Raw genomic sequence first — 20,250 nt, 5'->3', positions numbered from 1 at the left:
AAATCTTTTACCTTATTCCAACATCTTTCCCATTTTCAAAAATCCACTGTAATGAGATGTTAAATATATCTTCATATTCAGGACCTAAATCCTAATAAGAAAAATGAAAATAACCTTAATAATTCACATTCACTTGATTTTACATGTAAGCTGTCCTATAAATAACATACCTTATATAACACTTTAAACTATATAATAAAAATATATTATTCAATACAGAAAAATGAAAAGAAATAAAAGAAAAAAGTCACCATTTCCCCACCACCCTAAGATAACCACTGTTAACATTTTGCTATGCTTTTTCATTTTTTATTTAAAAAATAAACTTAGATTGTTTTTAAACACTGCTTTTCAAGTATCGTGCTAAGAATGAATTAGTCATTTTTTCTTTTTAATGGAACACTATTTGTAGATGAACAAAATGACAAATTACTTAGACTTGGTTTCACAGCCATTTTCTCAACAAGTGAATGAAATATGCCCATCAGTTTCAGAGAAACAACTGATTGTGTTATTCACGATAAAATTAAAGCTTTCAAATGAAGTGAAAAGCAGAATTCTAAATAACATACATCCATTATTATGAGCTTAACAATTTCACAGTGCTTAAAAAACTTTTGAAATGAAACTGTGCTGTGATATTCACAAATGTGACTTTAGAGTATAGCATATTAAAATGTGTCAACATTTGGAAGATCTGAGTAACTAGTGACCCAATATTTTCAAAATGACCAATCGTAAGCTATAAAATCTTGCATAGGTAAAAGATCCATTCTCACTGCAAAACAGATGAAAAGGCCTTAGTATGAAAAGTATGAGTATGAAAAGTTCGCTGTCATGGTTTTAAATTCTATACTACACTAATCTTTAAGAAACTATTACTTGTAGAGTTTTGATGCTGTATTAAAGAAGAGTATCTATCTGACTTGAGAATTAAAATACTTTTCCCTGTTTTGATACCTATCTGTGTGAGGCTAGATTTCCGTGATGTACTTCAACCAAAACAGTATCACAATGGATTGAATGTTGAAGCAGATATGAAAATTCAATTGTCCTTTATTAAGCTGGACATTTATTAAGCTGGACATTTGCAAAAATGTAAACTGACACCACTTCTCACTAAATGTTTTTACTTTGGAAAATAGTATTTTTCATAAAACACACTATTTATGCTAATGTAATAAAGTCATTATTCTTATTTTAAATGAATAAGTAAATTTTAAAATGCTTTAATTTCTAATACGGCAAATACATATCTAAATAAATAAAAACATACATATATATTCTACAAATAAATGCCATTTAGGATCATCAGTAATTTTAGGACTACAAAAGGATCCTGAAACCAGAAAGTTTAAGAAGTGCTATGCATAAGTGGATTATGTATTTTTAAATCAAAATATTAAAAATGAAAGTGGTGTTGTATTATACACACTGTTTTTCTACTTGCTTTTTTCACAGAATGAACTGGTGTTGTCAATGTATATCAGTATCAATATTCATGGGACAACTCCAATTTTTTCCAGCACAGTAGTATTCCATTGTGTGGTTATTTTACACCATCACCCTCTCACTAATGAACATGAAATTGTTTCAATTATTTGAGTATAACAAATAATACTGTAATAAACATCCTTAAATATTCTTTCATTCAAAATATTAATTGAGGGCCCACTATGTGCCAGGTACTGTTCTAGGACCTAGAACTGTAGCACTAAGCAAAAAGCCAAAATTCTCCACGCTCATGGAAACTTGTATTCTATTCAAAAGTATGTCTTTATATACTTTTGGAAATGCAAAAAAATGAATTTCTAGAAGTAGAAACAATAAGTCACTTTATAAAATTCTTTAAAAATATTTATATGTAATAGCTACTGCATTTTAACAACAGATTCTTCGACAGCACTGGAAATTACAATGTTCTCATTTGTTCAGTTTACTTTCTAATGTTATTTTAATATATCAAATTTGAAAGTATAATAAAGAATTTTATGAAGCAAAACTAATCTTGCTAGGCATCATTACTTATGTGTAACTACTGCCAGGATTTTCAGATGCTAAAGATAACCTATAGGCTATTTTTTTTAAGTGTAATAATTTCAGCATTATTTATAAATACCAAAAACTTTGTAGTCAATGTTAGCAATTAATTATTAAAAGATGATTTATATATGAGATCACTTCTGTTGGATATTATTAAATTAGAAATAATCATGATGAGAGCTCAATAGCTATATACTTTAAAAAGTAAAATACAGCATTCAACTATTACTAATTATGAAAGATATACTCATGTGAATAAGAACTAGAAAATAAGAAAAAGTAAATTTTGTTTAGTACTGCTTCAAAAAGTTATGCAATTATACAAGATAATTTCAGGCAATTTCTGCCATTTTTTTAAAATTTATTTTTTTATTGAAGGATAACTGCTTTACAGAATTTTATTGTCTCCTGTCAACCTCAATATGAATCAGCCACAGGTATACATATATCCCCTCCCTTTTGAACCTCCCTCCCAATAATTACTGTTTTAATTTTTGTAAGTAGACACCAGAAGTCACTTTGCATATAACTAAAAAATCAAACAGAACTCATATTCACTTACTCTAAATTAGAGAAGATTAAAGCTTTGATAAAGAAACATCAAGAGAACATTATTTCTGGTTACACTGCATTGATGAGGATTAGATAAAGCACAAGCAATACAAGATTTTGACAACTCCATACAACAATATTAATATGGGAAAGACTAGAGATCTCTTCAAGAAAATGAGAGATACCAAGGGAACATTTCATGCAAAGATGGGCACAATAAAGGACAGAAATGGTATGGATCTAACAGAAGCAGAAGATATAAAGAAGAGGTGGCAACAATACACAGAAGAACTATACAAAAAAATCTTCATGACACAGATAATCACGATGGTGTGATCACTCACCTACAGCCAGACATCCTGGAATGCAAAGTCAAGTGGGCTTTAGGAAGCATCCCTACGAACTAAGCTAGTGGAGGTGATGGAATTCCACTTGAGCTACTTCAAATCCTGAAAGATGATGCTGTAAAGGTGCTTCACTCAATATGCCAGCAAACTTGGAAATCTCAGCAGTGGCCACAGGACTGGAAAAGGTCCGTTTTCATTCCAATCCCAAAGAAAGGCAATGCCAAAGAATGCTCAAACTACCACACAACTGCACTCATCTCACACACTAGCAAAGTAATGCTCAAAAATCTCCAAGTCAGGTTTCAATAGCATGTGAACTGTGAATTTCCAGATCTTCAAGCCATATTTAGAAAAGGCAGAGGAACCAGAGATCAAATTGTCAGCATCCACTGGATCATCGAAAAAGCAAGAGCGTTCCAGAAAAACATCTGGAACTTTATTGACTATGCCAAAGCCTTTGTGTAGTTCAGAACAAACTGTGGAAAATTCTTCAAGAGATGGGAATACCAGACCACCTGACCTGCCTGCCTCTTGAGAAATCTGTATGCAGGTCAAGAAGCAACAGTTAGAACTGGCCATGGAATAACAAACCAGTTCCAAATTGGGAAAGGAGTATGTCAAGGCTGTATATTGTCACCCTGCTTATTTCACTTATATGCAGAGTACATCATGAGAAACGTTGTACTGGATGAAGAACAAGCTGGAATCAAGATTGCTGGGAGAAATATCAATAACCTCAGATATGCAAATGACACCACCCTTATAGCAAAAAGTGAAGAAGAACTAAAGAGCCTCTTGACAAAAGTGAAAGAGGAGAGTGAAAAAGTTGGCATAAAACTCAACATTCAGAAAACTAAGATCATGGCATCTGGTCCCATCACTTCAAGGTAAATAGATGGGGAAACAATGGAAACAATGACAGAGTTTGTTTTTTGGGCTCCAAAATCATTGAAGATGGTGACTACAGCCATGAAATTAAAAGACGCTTGCTCCTTGGAAGAAAAGTTATGACCAACCTAGACAGCATATTAAAAAGCAGAGATATTACTTTGCCAACAAAAGCCATTCTAGTCAAGGCTATGGTTTTTCCAGTAGTTATGTATGGATTTGAGAGTCAGACTATAAAGAAAAGTGAGAAGAATTGATGCTTTTGAACTGTGGTGCTGGAGAAGATTCTTTAGAGTCCCTTGGACTGCTAGGAGATCCAAGCAGTCCGGACTGCTAGGAGATCCAAGCAGTCCATCCTAAAGGATCAGTCCTGAACATTCATTGGAAGGAATGATGCTGAAACTCTAATACTTTGGCCACATGATGCGAAGAACTGACTCATTTGAAAAGATTCTGATGCTGGGAAAGATTGAAGGCAGGAGGAGCAAGGGACGAAAGAGGATGAGATGGTTGGATGGCATCACCGACTCAATGGACACGAGTTTGAGTAAACTCCAGGAGTTGGTGATGGGATAGGGAGGCCTGGTGTGCTGCAGTCCATGGAGTCACAAAGAGTCGGACACGACTGAGTGACTGAACTGAATTGACACAGAGCTGAAGACCTTGTGTTAATTCCTCTTTGTAATTTACTGGTTTTTGAAAAGGATTTCGTACTCATTTAGTTCCTTTCAAAGACTGTATCCTTCAAAGACACAAACAAGATACCACCCTTGAAAGATGTGGATATTTTAAAAATCAATGAAGTACACACATTGTATTTAACTTGTATTTACATACACATTTTCAGTTTCTATTCAATGCAGTATGCAGTATTTTATGACATTTTTTCATTACTATACAGAATGTAAAAAATTAGACTATAAACATATTTCAAGTAATGCAAAAATAAATGAATTTCCAAGTTTACTTGCTGTGTAATTTAAATATAAAAATGGAGGCTAAAGATTATAAATAGCATGAGTGCCCTCATTAATTATCATTAAAAACAAACATAATGGTTCAAATTACAAGGACAGCTACTCTAATAAGTTAAATATGTGGAAAAACAAAGAGCTTAACACTTCTAGTTATAAAACAGTAGAAGGATAGAAAAAGGTATCTGCTGTTATTTTTCCATTTTCTGTTCTCCTTTCCTATGTAAATACCCCTCGATATCCAATAGCTACTTGCTATACAACAGAATCATGGAATGTTCCTTTATGAATAAACATTTTAAAAAACAAATGATAATTTATTTAAAACTTTCATTAAAGATTTAACAGAGTTTGAGTTCTTAAATAAACCATTACTTCCACAAATATTCGACATAGTACATGGAGTTCTATAGTATCATAAAATGGAATTTTTGTAGAAGTAAAAGTTGAATTCTTTTCTGGCATATGCAAATTAAACAGTTCATGCTAACACTGCAGCATACAGCATCTACCTGATTTTAAGTCTGAAGTGCTTTATTCACTTTTTGGAGCCACCTGGAAAGCTGTAATGCAAGGGATGAGTCAATTTTTTCAGCAAAGGGCAGACAGTAAATATTTTAAGCTTTGCAACATATATACTTCTGATCTCTGTCACTTACATATTTTTAATGCAACCTTTAAAAATATTGTAAAACCTCAGCAGGCCATACAAAACCAGGCTCATGAGCTGCAGTTTGCCAATCCTTGAGGTAAGCCATTCCTGTATCATAAAACACCCATTTTCAAATAACTGATGACAAAACTCAGGAGGAAACCAAGTTTTTAATTTTTAAAGTAGGTCTATTATTAACGTAATTACTTGTTACTATTTATAGGCAACGGCTCAGCTAACACACTGCTGACAGCATCACAGAAATCTTTCTAAATTGAAAGGAAGTTTTCCCAAATCTTTAACAAATTAAATCTATTTAATATACTATAATTGATTCCCAATTACAAATTTACCTTATTTTCAAAATAACTAGCCAAAATGTGTAATTAAAAAACCCATATCAGATGCTTTGAACTTGGATTACAGTTTCAAAGCACAAAAACAATACTGCTTCATGTAAAAGATTCAGTTCATTAAAGAAAGCAAAAAAATGTATGGAGGGGAAAAGATAGTGGTACAGGGAAAAGTTAAGCCAACATTAAACATCTACCGGATAAAGTTCACAAATGGATAATTTGCATGACACTAATAGCTATGCGGCTTTAGTGAATATTCTGGTGGCTCAGTGGTAAAGAATCTGCCTGCAATGAAGGAGACGCAGCAGGAGCCACGGGTTCAATCTCTGCATCGGAAAGATAGCCTGGAGAAGGAAATGGCAACCCACTCCAGTATTCTTGCCTGGAAAATCCCATGGACAGAGGAGCCTACTGGGCTGTAGTTCATGGAGTCTCAAGAGAGTCAGGCGTGACTTAGGGGCTAAACAATACACACTAGATGCTACCTTTAAATTACATAAAATATGACACACAGAAATCAATAGTGAGTATGATTTAGTTCTTAATGTTTCAGTGGAAAGTTGATCTTTTACTTCCAGGAATAATGGAAAGAATATGGTCTTTAGAATCCAAGAGGCCTGGAATCAGATCATGACTCCACTACTGAATTGCTGTATGTATAACCACAAAAGGACGTTAAGAGAAAATAAGTCATGTAGGCAAATGCATATACTTTGTTCACTTCTTCAGATTCTCAACCCTATTCAGGGTCAGTCTCTTGACCACTCAATATGAGGGTATGGGTTATAAACTCAGCTCTTCCATCTAAGAGGCAGAATAGTATAGTGAAACGAGAAGATATTTTGATTCTATTCACAGTTCCATCACTTACTAGCTGGATGACCTACTTATTAAACCCCTCTGAGCTTTATTTTCTTTATAAAGGTGAGTCTGAAACCACCTACCTTGTTGCATCACTGTGAAATCAAAGGTAGCATACAGAAAGTACCAAGACAAATTATACTTGAAATACTATAACCATTATGAAAGATATTAATTCATTTCATTTTTTAGGATACTTATTTTCCCACAAAGACAATCTTCTTAACAGTGATTAACATTCCAAGTTAGTCCATAAAAATTTATTCAGCCCGTAATTTGGCATAATCTTCTTTCCTATTATAGTCTTCACAAATCTTAAAACATATTGTGTTTAAAATTAAACAGGTCTTAAAAGTGACCTAGGAAATGAACCACCATTCATTTCATCATTCTATTGCTAAGCTATCCTACAAAGCTCTGATCATTTAACTTTGCATCTTTGTCTTTTCATGAAAATATAGTGCCACATATTTCCTACATGTTCCACCAGAGGGACCTCTTTTCACAAATCCAAACTAGATTTCAACCTCAAAAATGAGGAATAAAAAGCCCAAGAAAAACACTGTAGGAGTAAGAAAAAAATGTTAAAGTTATTTAAATTAATTGTCACATTTATTTAAATTTTCTTTGAAGAAGAAAGTGGGAAAAATTAAAGAAAAAGGAATGTAAAGACTCAAAGTGAAAAAAGTTTTTACTGAGGCTTATTCACTCATTTCGGGCTTCCCTGGTGGCTCGGTGGTAAAGAATCTACCTGCCAGTGCAGGAGACCTAGGTTCAATCCCTGGGTCGGGAAGATCCCCTGGAGAAGGAAATGACAACCCACTCCAGCATTCTTAACTGGGAAATCCCATGGACAGAGAACCCTAGTGGGCTACAATCCATGGGATCACAAAAGAGTTGGAGACGACTTAGCAACTAAAAAATTCATTCCTTTTACTCCATCAAATATTTACTTAAAATGCACCAGAAGCTGAGGGAAAATTAGCTTACAACATAGGAGTTCTACACATTCTCTGGCTCATTTATTCCTGAATGCAAAAACTTAATTGTGTTGCAGGTGAAACCATGGTACAAGCACATAAAAGGTACAATAGCTCTTTCTCCATAAGCAGAAAGCCTACAATATACATATAGTTGTCATTGTTTGATACCAGAATTGTAGTGGGATTCTTCCATATTTATGTTAGAACTTGGGTAAAATAAAATAGGTTGTGCTAAAATTATCATTACAAATTAGAAAGTAATTTGGCAACATATTTCAAAAGTATTAACAAAAGTTCTTTGAACAAGTGATTTCCTTTCTAGGACTATTTCCTAAGGAAATATCACAAAATCAAATACTATAATGCAAAATTAGCATGCTTTCATAATACTGAAATCCCACAACCCAGGAGAATAAAAACATGTAAAGAAATATTATTCAATAATAAAAAGGAACAGTTTTTAAAAGCCTGAACAATGACATGGGAAAATGCTAACAACTTTAAGGAAAAAACATCAGTATTTATAACATTTATACTGATAACTAATTTCAGGGGGGAAATGCAAGACTAGAGAAACATGGACCAAAATGAGTGGCTAACTTTAGGTGGTGAATCTGAAATGCAGTTTTCCTTTTATTTTCTATATGAGTTAAATCATAAACATGGGGTAATGTTATATTGAAAAAAAAAGAAGCAGCAGCCTATTAAAAACAGCACCTAAACTTTTATCTAGACCATAAAACTATTTTTTGGGAAAAATTCCTGTTTTAAGGTTTTTCTTTTAGTAGCAGTCCAAACTGCATCTTTGGCACAAGTCGTATCAGATTTCACAGCAACTGAAAACCTGAAAATGAAACTCCAAGAAGAATACACACACACACACCCCTAAATGTATAACAAAAAGGATATTATCTACAGAAAGTAACATCATTTAACTAATTAAGAAATTAATCCAAAATCTTTTGTAAAAATACACATTATATGTTCTACTAAATTTCTTTTTTAAAAAGGCAAAACCTAATCTGAAACATAAAACAGTTCCAGAGAAAAGATATGAAGATCTTTGAAGACTGGAATTCACTATCATCATTTTCTAAATTAAAAAAAAAAAACCCTCAATACAGACAGTTCTCTACTCAGCTCATGAAGGGGTACTTCTAGTAACTTCTTTGCTGCCAGATTTTAATAGAACTAATCTTTTGTACCCACTGCTGCTTGGCTTAGATTTCAATTGTCCCAACTCTGGTTCTGTGTCCCTTCTTTTTTACCTTATCCAGTCAAATGGCTGGGGAGGGGAAAAAGATGCAGTTAATCACCTCACCAACCGCTGACTCCTCCAGCTCCAACCTAACTACCGATGAAGCCTTATCCTGTTCCCAAGCCCTATCCCATCCATTTAGTCCTTCCTTCGAACACAATTCAGTAGAGTTAAAGAATCTCAGGGTTCTTGTGAAAAGTAACTTAATCCTATCCCAGGAATTTATGACCGACGATAGCACATATCTGATATCTGTGCCACTCTGAGAGAGTCAAATGAAGTAAAAGTTGCTCAGCCATGTCCGACTCTTTGCAACCCCATGGACTATAGAGTCCATGGAATTCTCCAGGCCAGAATACTGGAGTGGGTAGCCTTTCCCTTCTCCAGGGGATCTTCCCAACCCAGGGACTGAACCCAGGTCTCCAGCACTACAGGCAGATTCTTTACCAGCTGAGCCACAAGGGAAGCCCAAGCCACAAGCCAAGACAAGAGAGAGTCAACTGGGGAGAAAAAAGGGGAAACCAAGAGGGACTCATTGGTTGGGATCAGTTCTTCCTACTGCTAAAAGTAAAAACACTTTCACTTGCTGACTTTGGATTCCCATATGTTCTGCCCTTTTCCTGGACTATTTGACTCTATGTTCCCTTTAGCCTACTCAATCCAATCCTATCTTTGCCTTCACCTGAATAATTCATCTAGCAATTCTTCTACTCTTTAAGACAGAGCCTTGTAATTATAAGCCCTCCTTATTTAGACCTTTTTGGATCCTGATCCTTCAGTTATCCAAACTATTAGCTACTACACTCTCTACAAGTTTACCTGCCATTAATGTTGTCATCTAGGCCACAATTGAAAATGAAGGAGAGAATGAGGCTGACAGACAAAATCTGCAGCATGTTAAAGAAAACTCTCCCCAGAATGACACTGGTTTAGTTAGGAAACACACAAAAAAAGAAATAAATTTTACTGGAAGTTAGTATAACCATCAGGAACTGAACTAGGTACTTTATACTTTCACTTAAGTTCTCCTAACAACGCTGATAGTCATGAATAACAACAGTCCCACTTGTACACTGAGACACAGGTACAGAGAAGTAAAGGGACTTTACCAAGACACAAAGCTTCTGCATGCCAGTGCTGCAATGTGAATCAATGTCTACTCCTCATCGTGTTATACTGTCTTAACATCTTTTGTGTATCTACATGGAAGTTATGAATTAAGTTAAAAACTGAGTCCATACTTCTCTTTTTTGACAAGCATATCATGGGAGATTGTCACCAAAACTTTGCTGAAAGCTTTAGAACAATACAATATTCTAAATCTAAAAACAAAAAAGAGGGGGTGAAATCAGCGAAACAGCTGAATAGGAAGGCCCTGATCCTCCTTCCCTGCTAGAGACACAAATTCAACAACACACAGATTAATTCCCTTTGTATGATAAGAAACCCAGAAACCAGTTAAGAGGTTCTTGCATCCCAAACAAGTACAAAACCAGCTGCATGAAAGTAGGAAAATTTGTAACACAGACTCACTGGAGCCCCTGCCCCTGGTACAGCATAATGTGATGGGGAGAAAATTCCCAATTCCTGGCTTCTCCTTGAGCAGGGAAGTAGATTGGAGTAACTGTCTAAATGTTCAGACTTTTGGGGGGCCACCAGAGGGATGGGCGGAGAAAACAATAGCACCCCACTTCAGTACTCTTGCCTGGAAAATCCCATGGACGGAGGAGCCTGGTAGGCTATGGTCCATGGGGTCGCTGAGGGACACAGAGCGACTTCACCTTCACTTTCACTTTTCACTTTCATGCACTGGAGAAGGAAACAGCAACCCACTCCAGTGTTCTTGCCTGGAGAATCCCAGGGACGGGGAAGCCTGGTAGGCAGCCGCCTATGGGGTCACACAGAGTCGGACACGACTGAAGTGACTTAGCAGTAGTAGAAGGACAGGGTTCTGTCATGCTTGAATCTAAGCACTAATAGGTCAAAGGGCACCAGGCTGGGGACCTCCAAGAACAAAGGCCATGAACTAGCACACACTCTCTTGCCACTGACTCTGCCTGCAGCTCAGTGCAAAATAAGTGTTAGAAAACCACTAACTCCTCATTTCTCCCTGAGGAGGGAAAGAGCTGGAACGTGTGTCCAATGTTTCAGTTTCTCAGGGAGCTATCCAAAGGACTGGTTTCTGTATTACCTGTTTCAAAATACCGAGAGCTGCCATAGGCTAGATGCCTGGGGGTTGCTGAAAATAAAAAGGAGCTGGACAGCTTGCTGTTGCTCCAGAGGACCCGCAGTACAGCAGACAGGCACTGGAGGGAGCAAGAGACTACAAGCTCCTATAAAAAAGATTTTGTTCAAATTCACAAAATTTTATATTAGTGCCCATTATTTGTTTTCATACTTCATTCAAGATCCCACGCTGTATTTAGCTGCACTGAGCAGCTTCAGCTGCATGCAACAAATTCTGATAAAATCTCTTTTCACTTTTATTCTGTCATGCATATTTTCTAATATCCTTGATGTGGGGCTTCCCTGTGGTTCAGATGGTAAAGAATCCGTCTGCAAGGTAGGAGGCCTGTGTTTGATCCCTGGGTCGGGAAGATCCCCTGAGAAGGAAATGGCTACCCACTCTAGTATTCCTGACTGGAGAATCCCGTGGACAGAGAAGCCTGGCGAGCTATAGTCCATGGGGGCTGCAAAGAGTCAGACACAACTCTTTTCTTGTTATGGCTCCTTAGATACATCCATCGTTTAAAAGTGGACATTACCAAATACATGGGATTTTTAAAGTATCTTTGGTATTAATTTCTTATTTCTTATTCTGATATTAACTTCTCATTTAAATGTTCTCTGCAATCGCCCTCTGCACTTTTTAAGTCTTCTAACTTTATCAAGGCTTTCAATGGCTAAGTCAAAGATTTCTCTTGGTATATGTCACATTGTACTTGAAAATACGTGCTGCTGCTGCTGCTATGTGGGTTATTTTCAAATATCTTTTGATAGATTTCTAACTTAATTCCACGGTGATAAGAGAACAGATTCTGTATTATATATACCTTCAGACCATGAATTTTTTATACTTTGTTTTACATTCCTGGATATGTTCCAGTGTCTCCTGATTTATAATCTCTGGGAACCTGAATAGAATTTGTATCCCATTGTTGTGTGAAAATTATATAAATCTTAATTATGTTGAATTGGTTCATAGTGCTTTCCAGATCTACTATACCCTTCTACTTTTCTGTCTACTCATTCTATTAACTTTTGAGAGTCTGATACTGAAACTCCAACTGAAAATTTATGTACTTAAAAAATAATTGTAATATATAGTGGAACTATTAAAAAAAAAAAAAGAAACCTGGAAAATCTCTCTAGTTGGGAATATACACCCACAAGTCCACAATAAAGATTTGAGGAGACCCCAGCATATCTGAGCTCACCGGTAAAGGTCTTCCCCTGCATGAAGGCAGTTCTTAAAGACTGGGAGATGTGGCTGTGTTTTCAAATGGAATATCCCAAAACAAAGTAGCAAGACACACAAAAAGAAACGAGGAAACACGGCCCAAGTAAAACAACAAAATAAATCTCCAGAAACCGACCCTAAAAAAACTGAGGTATATGAATTATCCAATAAAAATTTCATAGTAAACTGGCATAAAGATGCTCACTGAGCTCAGGAAAACAACATATAAGTAAAATGAGAATATCAAGAGAGAGAAAATACTAAAAAGAACCAACAGGAACTCTGGAGCTGAAGAATACAATAATTGAATTGAAAAATTCACAGCGTAGGTTCAACAGCAGTCTTAAATCCATCAGAACAAAGAATCAAGGAACTAAAAGATAAGTCTTTTAAAGTTATCCAGTCGGAGGAAGAAAAGAGAATGAAGAAGAGTGAAGAAAGCTTAAGGGACTTCTGGAACATCATCAACTGGACCAATACACACATTATGGAAGTCCCAGAAGGAGAAGAGTGAAAGGAGCAGAAAGTTTATTTGAAGAAATAATAACCCAAACTTTTCAATCTGTGGAAAGAAATGGACATTCAGATGTAAGAAACCCAATAGCTTCTTATGGGATACGGCAAAAGCAGTTCTAACAGAGAATTTCACAATGGTAAATGCCTACATTAAAAAAGAAAGATCTCAAATAAGCCATCTCTACACCTCAGAGAACTAGAAAAAGAATAAATTAAGCCCAAAGTTAGCAGAAGGAAACAATAGGAATTAGAGCAAAAACAAAATAGAAAACAGAAGGGAAAAAAAACCCAACAAAACAAAGATGTGGTTTTTTAAAAGATAAGTGAAATTGACAAACCCTTACTTAAGAGAAAGAAGACTCAAACAAAATCAGAAATGAAAGAGGAAGGGGCCTTACTGCTGGCTCAGTAGTAAAGAATGCATCTGCCAATGCAGGAGACACGCACAGGTTCAGTCTCTGAACCAGGAAGATCCTGTATCTGCAGAGGAACCAAGCCAGTGTACCACAACTACTGTGCCCTCGGGCTGCAACTACTGAAGCCCACTCTGCAACGAGAAGCCACTGCAATGAGAAGCCGTGTACACCAAAACTAGAGTGCAGGCCCTGCTCACTGCAGCTAGAGAAAAGCACGCAGAGCAACGAAGACCCAGCAAAGCACCCCCCCAAAAAAATTTTTTTAAAGAGAAATCAAAGAGATTTCAAACAAACAAAAAGAAGCTGCATTTCTATACATAAAAATGAACAACCAGAAAATTTAAAAATCTCATCTACAAAAAGCATCAAAAAGAATAAAATACTTAGGAATAAACATTATCTAAAAGGTAACAGACTTACACACTAAAAGCTACAAAGCACTGCTAAAAGAAATTTCAAGACACAAATAAATGAAAAGGCATCCTGGGTTCGTGAACTGTAAGGCTTAATTAAAATGTCCATACTACCAAAAGCAATCTACAGATTCAATGCAATTCCCATCAAAATTTCAGTAGCAGTTGTTGTTTTCTTTTTTTCAGAAATAGAAAGATCAATACTATAATTCATATGGACCTACAAAGAATCCCAAATAGCCAAAATAATATTAAGCAAGAACAACAAAAGTGGAGGCCCCATATTTCTGATTTCAAAGCATATCATAAAGTTACAGTAATCAAACAGTATGGTGCTGGTATCAAGACATATAGAGCAATGGAATAAAATGGAGACACACTCACATTGATGGTCAACTGATTTCAACAAGTGTGCTAAGAAAACACAATAGGAAAAGGATAGTTTCTTCAAAAAACAGTACTGAGAAAACTGATTTCAACATGTAAATGAATTAAAACTGAAACCTTACCATACACTACACAAAAATCAACCCAAAATGGAGTGAAGACTTAAACATAAGACATGAAACTATAAAACTTTTAGAAGAAAATTTAGGGAAATACTTCATGACATTGGTCTTAGTAATGATTTTTAAATTATGATTTGACAATGATTTTCTGGATATACCACCAAAAGCACAGGTAACCAAAGCAAAAAGAGACAAGTGGGACTACATCAAACTAAAATGCTTCTGCACAGCAAAGGAAACAATCAACAGGGTATAAACGCGATTTGTGGAATGGGAGAAAACATTTACAAACCATCTGATAAGGGTTAATATCCAAAAATAAATAAGGAACTTCAACAGGTATATGAAAAGATGCTTGACATCACTAATCAGAGAAATGCAAATCAAAACCACTGTGAGATATCACTTTACACCTGTTAGGATGGCCATTATTAAAAAAAAACAAACCAAAACCAAAAGAAAACAGAAGTATTCAAGGATATGGAGAAAAGGGAATCCTTGTAAACTGTGGGCTTCCAAGGTGGCGCTAGTGGCAAAGAATATCCACCTGTCAATGCAGAAGATGTAAGAGATGCAGGTTCAATCCCTGGGTTGGGAAGATCCCCTGGAGGAGGACATGGCACCCCACTCCAGTATTCTTGCTGAGAGAATCCCAGGGACAGAGGAGCCTGGCAGGCTACAGTCCATGGGGTTGTAAAGAGTCAGACACAACAGAGTGAGCACACACACACACTGTAAACAGTTGGTGGGAATGTAAAATGGTGCAGCCACTAAGAAAATCAGTATGGAAGTTAATAAAAAAATTAAAAATAAAACTATTACATGTTCCAGCAATCTCACTTTTGGGTATTTATCAGAAGAACTGAAAACACGATCTAAGAGATATTTGTACTCCAATGTTCACTGCAGTATTATTCACAATAGGCAAGAAGTGGAAACAGCTAAATGCCCACAAACACATCAATGGATACATAAAATGTGGGGTATATATATACGGTAGAATGTTATTCAACTTAAAAAAAAAAAAAGGAAATTCTGCCATCTATTACAACATGAATGGACCTTGAGGGCATTGTGTTAAACGACATTAGCCAGTTACAGACAGACAAATACTGCATGATTCCACTTACATGAGGTATCTACCACGGTCAAGCTCATAGAAGCAGAAAGTGGTACGGTGGTGGCTAGGGACTAGGAGAAGGAAGAGGGGAGTTGCTGTGCAATGGGTACACAGATTCAATAATGCAAGATGAGAAAGTCTGAGAGATCTGCTGCAGAACGACATGCACATAGTCAACAATACTGTGCACTTTATGGTAGACTTCATATTATGTGTTTTTTTACCACAATTACAGTGAAGTCTGTATGACATGACCTGTTCTCAATGAATGGATGCCAACTTTTAGGGATTAGTATTTCCATCTGCAAGTATTCACATCTTTACAGAACTGGACTAACATCAAGCTCCCTAGTATGATTTTCAAAATCCACTCTCCCCTCTTTAGCAATCAGAGTGACACTTCTCCATCTTAACCTTCTAGTACTTTTTCTTTCATTTAAGATTTCCTAAACATTATTCACAGTCATATAGAAAAATGTATCTGCAAGTTCTCTTAGAACCATGAAATGGAATTATCGCAGGGAAGAAGGACTGAAATAAATGACAATGGTTAGATGTTTACCTGCTTTCTTATGTACTACTTACCTATTTCAATTTCTTTCTCACCAATGGTGTTTGTACCCTTTCCAAACTACTGTGCATTCTCTCATAACAGAGTACTTTAAAACAGCTGAGTAATTCTGCTTTCTCTATCTGGTCACATTACACCAAACAGCAGGCCCAAACTTTTAACAGTAAAAGTAATCAAATGCATCAGATGGTAAATATAAATTGTAATAGTTTATATTAACTTTAAGAATAGAGCTATTAAAATTCTAATTTCACTGCTTACTTTCAAATATGCAGCTGCCTCTTGGACAGAAAGTGTTCTCTGACTAGAACTGCCACATTCATGATCTCCTGAAAAGATTAGCATATTAATTTTGAATCAGTACTATGTTAAACAAAAGAAAACAAATATAATTAATCAAAAGTTTTATAAAATACACAATTATAGATTGTATTATTATAATCGGTAAAGAAAGAAGACACTCTTATATTGTCTAGAAAAAACTTCCAATAGGCAATGTAAACAAGTATTTTTACATAAACCACAACCTTTATATGCATTTCAATCTACATAGAAACATACCTTCCTTTTATATTCCTAATGAAATTGTTAGCCAGGGGTAAGAACCAAGTACTGCTCACTGATGCCTATTCATAGGTCTTGGTGCAAAGAAAGCCCTCTATAGATATATTTTTCAAGGGGGAAAATTCATTGTGCTAACTTGTACATCTACTACTAAAGCTAATAATTCAAGACTCAAGTAAATCTGAATTAAAATGTCCATTTTGGAGTATTACTAAGCCTACTTTTAGCAAGGCGTGTGCAAAACTTAAAATATTATAACACAGATCAACAGGGAAATTAGATAGAAGCTTCTAGCTATAATCAGGTGTACTAAAAAATTTGGAAAACTACATTTTCCTTTTCTCATAGCTATTTATAAGAGAATCCAAACCTTTATTCACCCCACCAGGCTCTCTATGGTTGTGAGATATCAATTATCCTTACAGTGAACTTCAATTTTGTTTCTCCTATTTCTTTCAAGTACTTAAAAAAAACTTTTTTAACATAAAAGTATAATAAAGTAAAATTTTTGGCAAATTTTTATCATAAAAGCAACCATATTCCAACTTTATAATTTTGTTCCAGATTTTAATGGTCATAGTTGTAAAATGAGAATACCTCTTAGATGAACCCAAAAAAGTCTTCAAACTTTATAATCTATCTTCAGAGATCCGATTCTACAGATCTATAGCAAGGGCTGGCAAACCCAAAGACCTACTGTGGCCTACCACCAGCTTTTATAAGTGAAGTTTTATTGGAACACAGCCACACTCATTTATTTATGTATTATCTATGCCTGCTTTCATGCTCTAACAGCAGAACTGAGTAGCTGTGACAGAGACAGTCTAGCCCACAAAGCCTAAAAATTTACTATCTGGCCCCTTCACAGATAAAAAGTTTGCAGACCCCTGCTCTACAGGAAGGAATCTGTATCTTTAAAAGCACTCCAGATTATGGTGATCTAACACACTTCATAAAAAACTGCTATAGAGACAACTGTAGAAGCTTGTATTATAGGAGCAATATCAGGAATTCCATGTAGATTATATACTCTCTTTCTGGGTGCTACAGCTACCAAATTAATGTCATTAGTTTGTAGCATATGTATGTTAACAGTCCATCAGTCGATGCAAAAAAAGCTTTTAGTGATATACACAGAATTATTAGCCAAAAACACTGACCAGAATTAAAGAACTAACTTCCTCCACCCAAAAAAAACCTTGGTGAGAGGATGGGGAACTATCTGGATTCTAAATCCATCTACTGGACTAGAGAAGTTCCACATTTACCTACTGCTGCTATTGCTAAGTCACTTCAGTCGTGTCCAACTGTGCGACCCCATAGACGGCAGCTCACCAGGCTCCCCCGTCCCTGGGATTCTCCAGGCAAGAACACTGGAGTGGGTTGCCATTTCCTTCTCCAATGCATGAAAGTGAAAAGTGAAAGTGAAGTCGCTCAGTCCTGTCTGGCTCTTAGCGACCCCATGGACTGCAGCCTACCAGGCTCCTCCGTCCATAGGATTTTCCAGGCAAGAGTACTGGAGTGGGGTGCCATTGCCTTCTCCACATTTACCTACTAAGCTTGTACAAATGATCTGGTTTCTACAAAAGGACTTACTACATACAAAAGTTTGTAAAATTACATTTTTCTTTCCTTGTAACTGTTTATAGGAAGAGAATCTAAAGTCTCTTCTTTCAGATTATGTGTAAAATAAGTGAAACTTAAAAGATAATAAATGACAAGGTGGCTACTATAGCTTACAGATGCTAAACTTGATGCCAATTCACTTCTCTTGTTCTAATTGCAGATATGCTGCATACCTGAGAATTTTCAGACTTACTTAGAGCAGAATATGAGGAAAATGCAACATGTCAGGAGAAAGAAATTCTGTAATCTATTTACTTTATCCAAAGAAACGACACCTATACCTTCACCAAAAGAAAATCTGTTCTTTTATATTAGATCTATGATTTTAGTTAATTTGTTGCTTACTCAATTCAATTGATATACAAGCTTTGAGAATTCTGTTACTATCAGTGCAATAAAAAAGTGATAACATATAATACAGTATATATCTATATTTCATCCTACACATATGTCAAGGCCTTGATTAACATATCTATACAAATAAAAACTCATTCCCTACAGGGAATAAAAACTTCTAAACAGAAAATATCCACATGTACGTAACATAACACCACTGAACTTAGGAAAAACCATTTCTATTGATATCACATGCTACATATATGAATTAATTTTCAAAACATTTTTACATACTATGAATGTTGAGACAATTACCTGCAAGCTGTGCCAATCGATCATGAAGCTTGTATAAAGTGTTCATCATAAGATTTTTCTCACTTTCCTAAATTTAAAAGAAAAACATTATAAAACATCTGATCTTAAGGGAAAATGCACCAAATAATAATCTTTAAAAAGAAAAATAGTAAATAAATTCAACAATCACAGAAGCTACATAATATAAAAGGCAAATTCATATTTAACCAATGGCTACCATATTTTAAAGAAACCTTAATCTAAGAATCTAAACTATCTAAATATTCTACTTTCTTGAGGATGATTGCGATATTGTACTAACCTTGGTGCCAGAAAAGGTCTCCTGTATAGCAAACTCCCCCCACCATCAAAGCAATGCTCCCAATTCCCCTCTATACAATGCATACTTACACATATTGACTGTTTTCTTCATGTTTTGTTTTAACCTGATAACCACATAATGTCAACCAACCTGACATTTTTGATTAATCCTCAAACCACTCCGAGGCTCCCAAAGTGGCTGTGCATATGTTTATGAACCATTAAAGTGAAAGAAACATTTAATAAGTATCTACAACCCTGAATATTCACTGGAAGGACTTGATGCTGAAGCTGAATCTCCAATACTTTGGCCACCTAACATAAAGAGCCAATTCACTGGAAAAGACCCTGATGCTGAGGAAGACTGGAGGCAGGAGAAGAGGGAGACAAGAGGACGAGATGGCTGGATGGATCACCGACTCAACGGACGTGAGTTTGAGCAAGCTCCAGGAGATGCCTGGCATGCTGCAGTCTATGGGGTAGCCAAGAGTTGGACACAACTGAGTGACTGAACAACCACAACTGGGAGTTAAGAACTGTTCTCAGAAAAGCGAGGAATCCACACCAACAAGATGATTCAGGACTCCTGGAAAAGTAGTTTGGAATCAATAGCTAGAGAGCCCTAGATACCAAGACAAAGAGTTTGACTTCATCCTGAATATTTAGGAGAAGAAAAGTTAAACAGAAATGTGTGTCAGGAATATTATTCTGACCATATGAAAGGAAACCAGAGTGTAGACTCCTGCAACACCTAAGCACCCTCTCAAGAAGGCTAAAGCAATGAGACCTCAATTTAAGAGTAATCACAATTAACAAAGATAGATATAAACAATGGAGGAGGGTAAGAATAGCTTATCAAACTATTTGAAATAAATGCATGATTCATGAGGGGTTATGTCTTTATGATTTCCTTTCTCCTGAAGTTTCTGACAAAATAGGATTATTGGGTAAATGTGACCAGGAACAAATTCATACAGGATATAAAAAGCTAGGAAAGTAAAGTTCATATGCCCAATGACATGCAATCACATCCATTTATTTTCATGCTGTATGTTCAAGGACAGAAGAGACAAGTTTGCACACTAATGCATGGCATACTTTTGTCAATGAAGCTTTAATGAGTGACAGGAGGAAGAAGAAAATTCATCAGAGGTGCCACAATTCTACTAGCAGAGTCCCTGGTTTTATGT

General features: G+C 35.8%; 1 protein-coding gene across 1 annotated transcript in view; it reads right to left on the bottom strand.

Moving 5' to 3' along the window:
• LEMD3 (LEM domain containing 3) overlaps positions 1-20,250 on the bottom strand; it is a 70,359-nt gene that overhangs the window by 10,305 nt on the left and 39,804 nt on the right. Inside the window, exons 3-5 of the mRNA XM_040233385.1 lie at positions 18,761-18,827; positions 16,181-16,248; positions 12-91 (exon numbers count right to left, since the gene is read on the bottom strand). Of these exons, the coding sequence (XP_040089319.1) occupies positions 12-91; positions 16,181-16,248; positions 18,761-18,827 (215 nt within the window). The remainder of the gene's footprint in view (positions 1-11; positions 92-16,180; positions 16,249-18,760; positions 18,828-20,250) is intronic.

Source organism: Oryx dammah, unplaced genomic scaffold (genome assembly GCF_014754425.2).
Source record: "Oryx dammah isolate SB20612 unplaced genomic scaffold, SCBI_Odam_1.1 HiC_scaffold_29, whole genome shotgun sequence".
NCBI classification, from domain to species: Eukaryota; Metazoa; Chordata; class Mammalia; order Artiodactyla; family Bovidae; genus Oryx; species Oryx dammah.
Note: the sequence above shows the minus strand (reverse complement) of the source record. Positions and strands in the feature narration are given on the sequence as shown.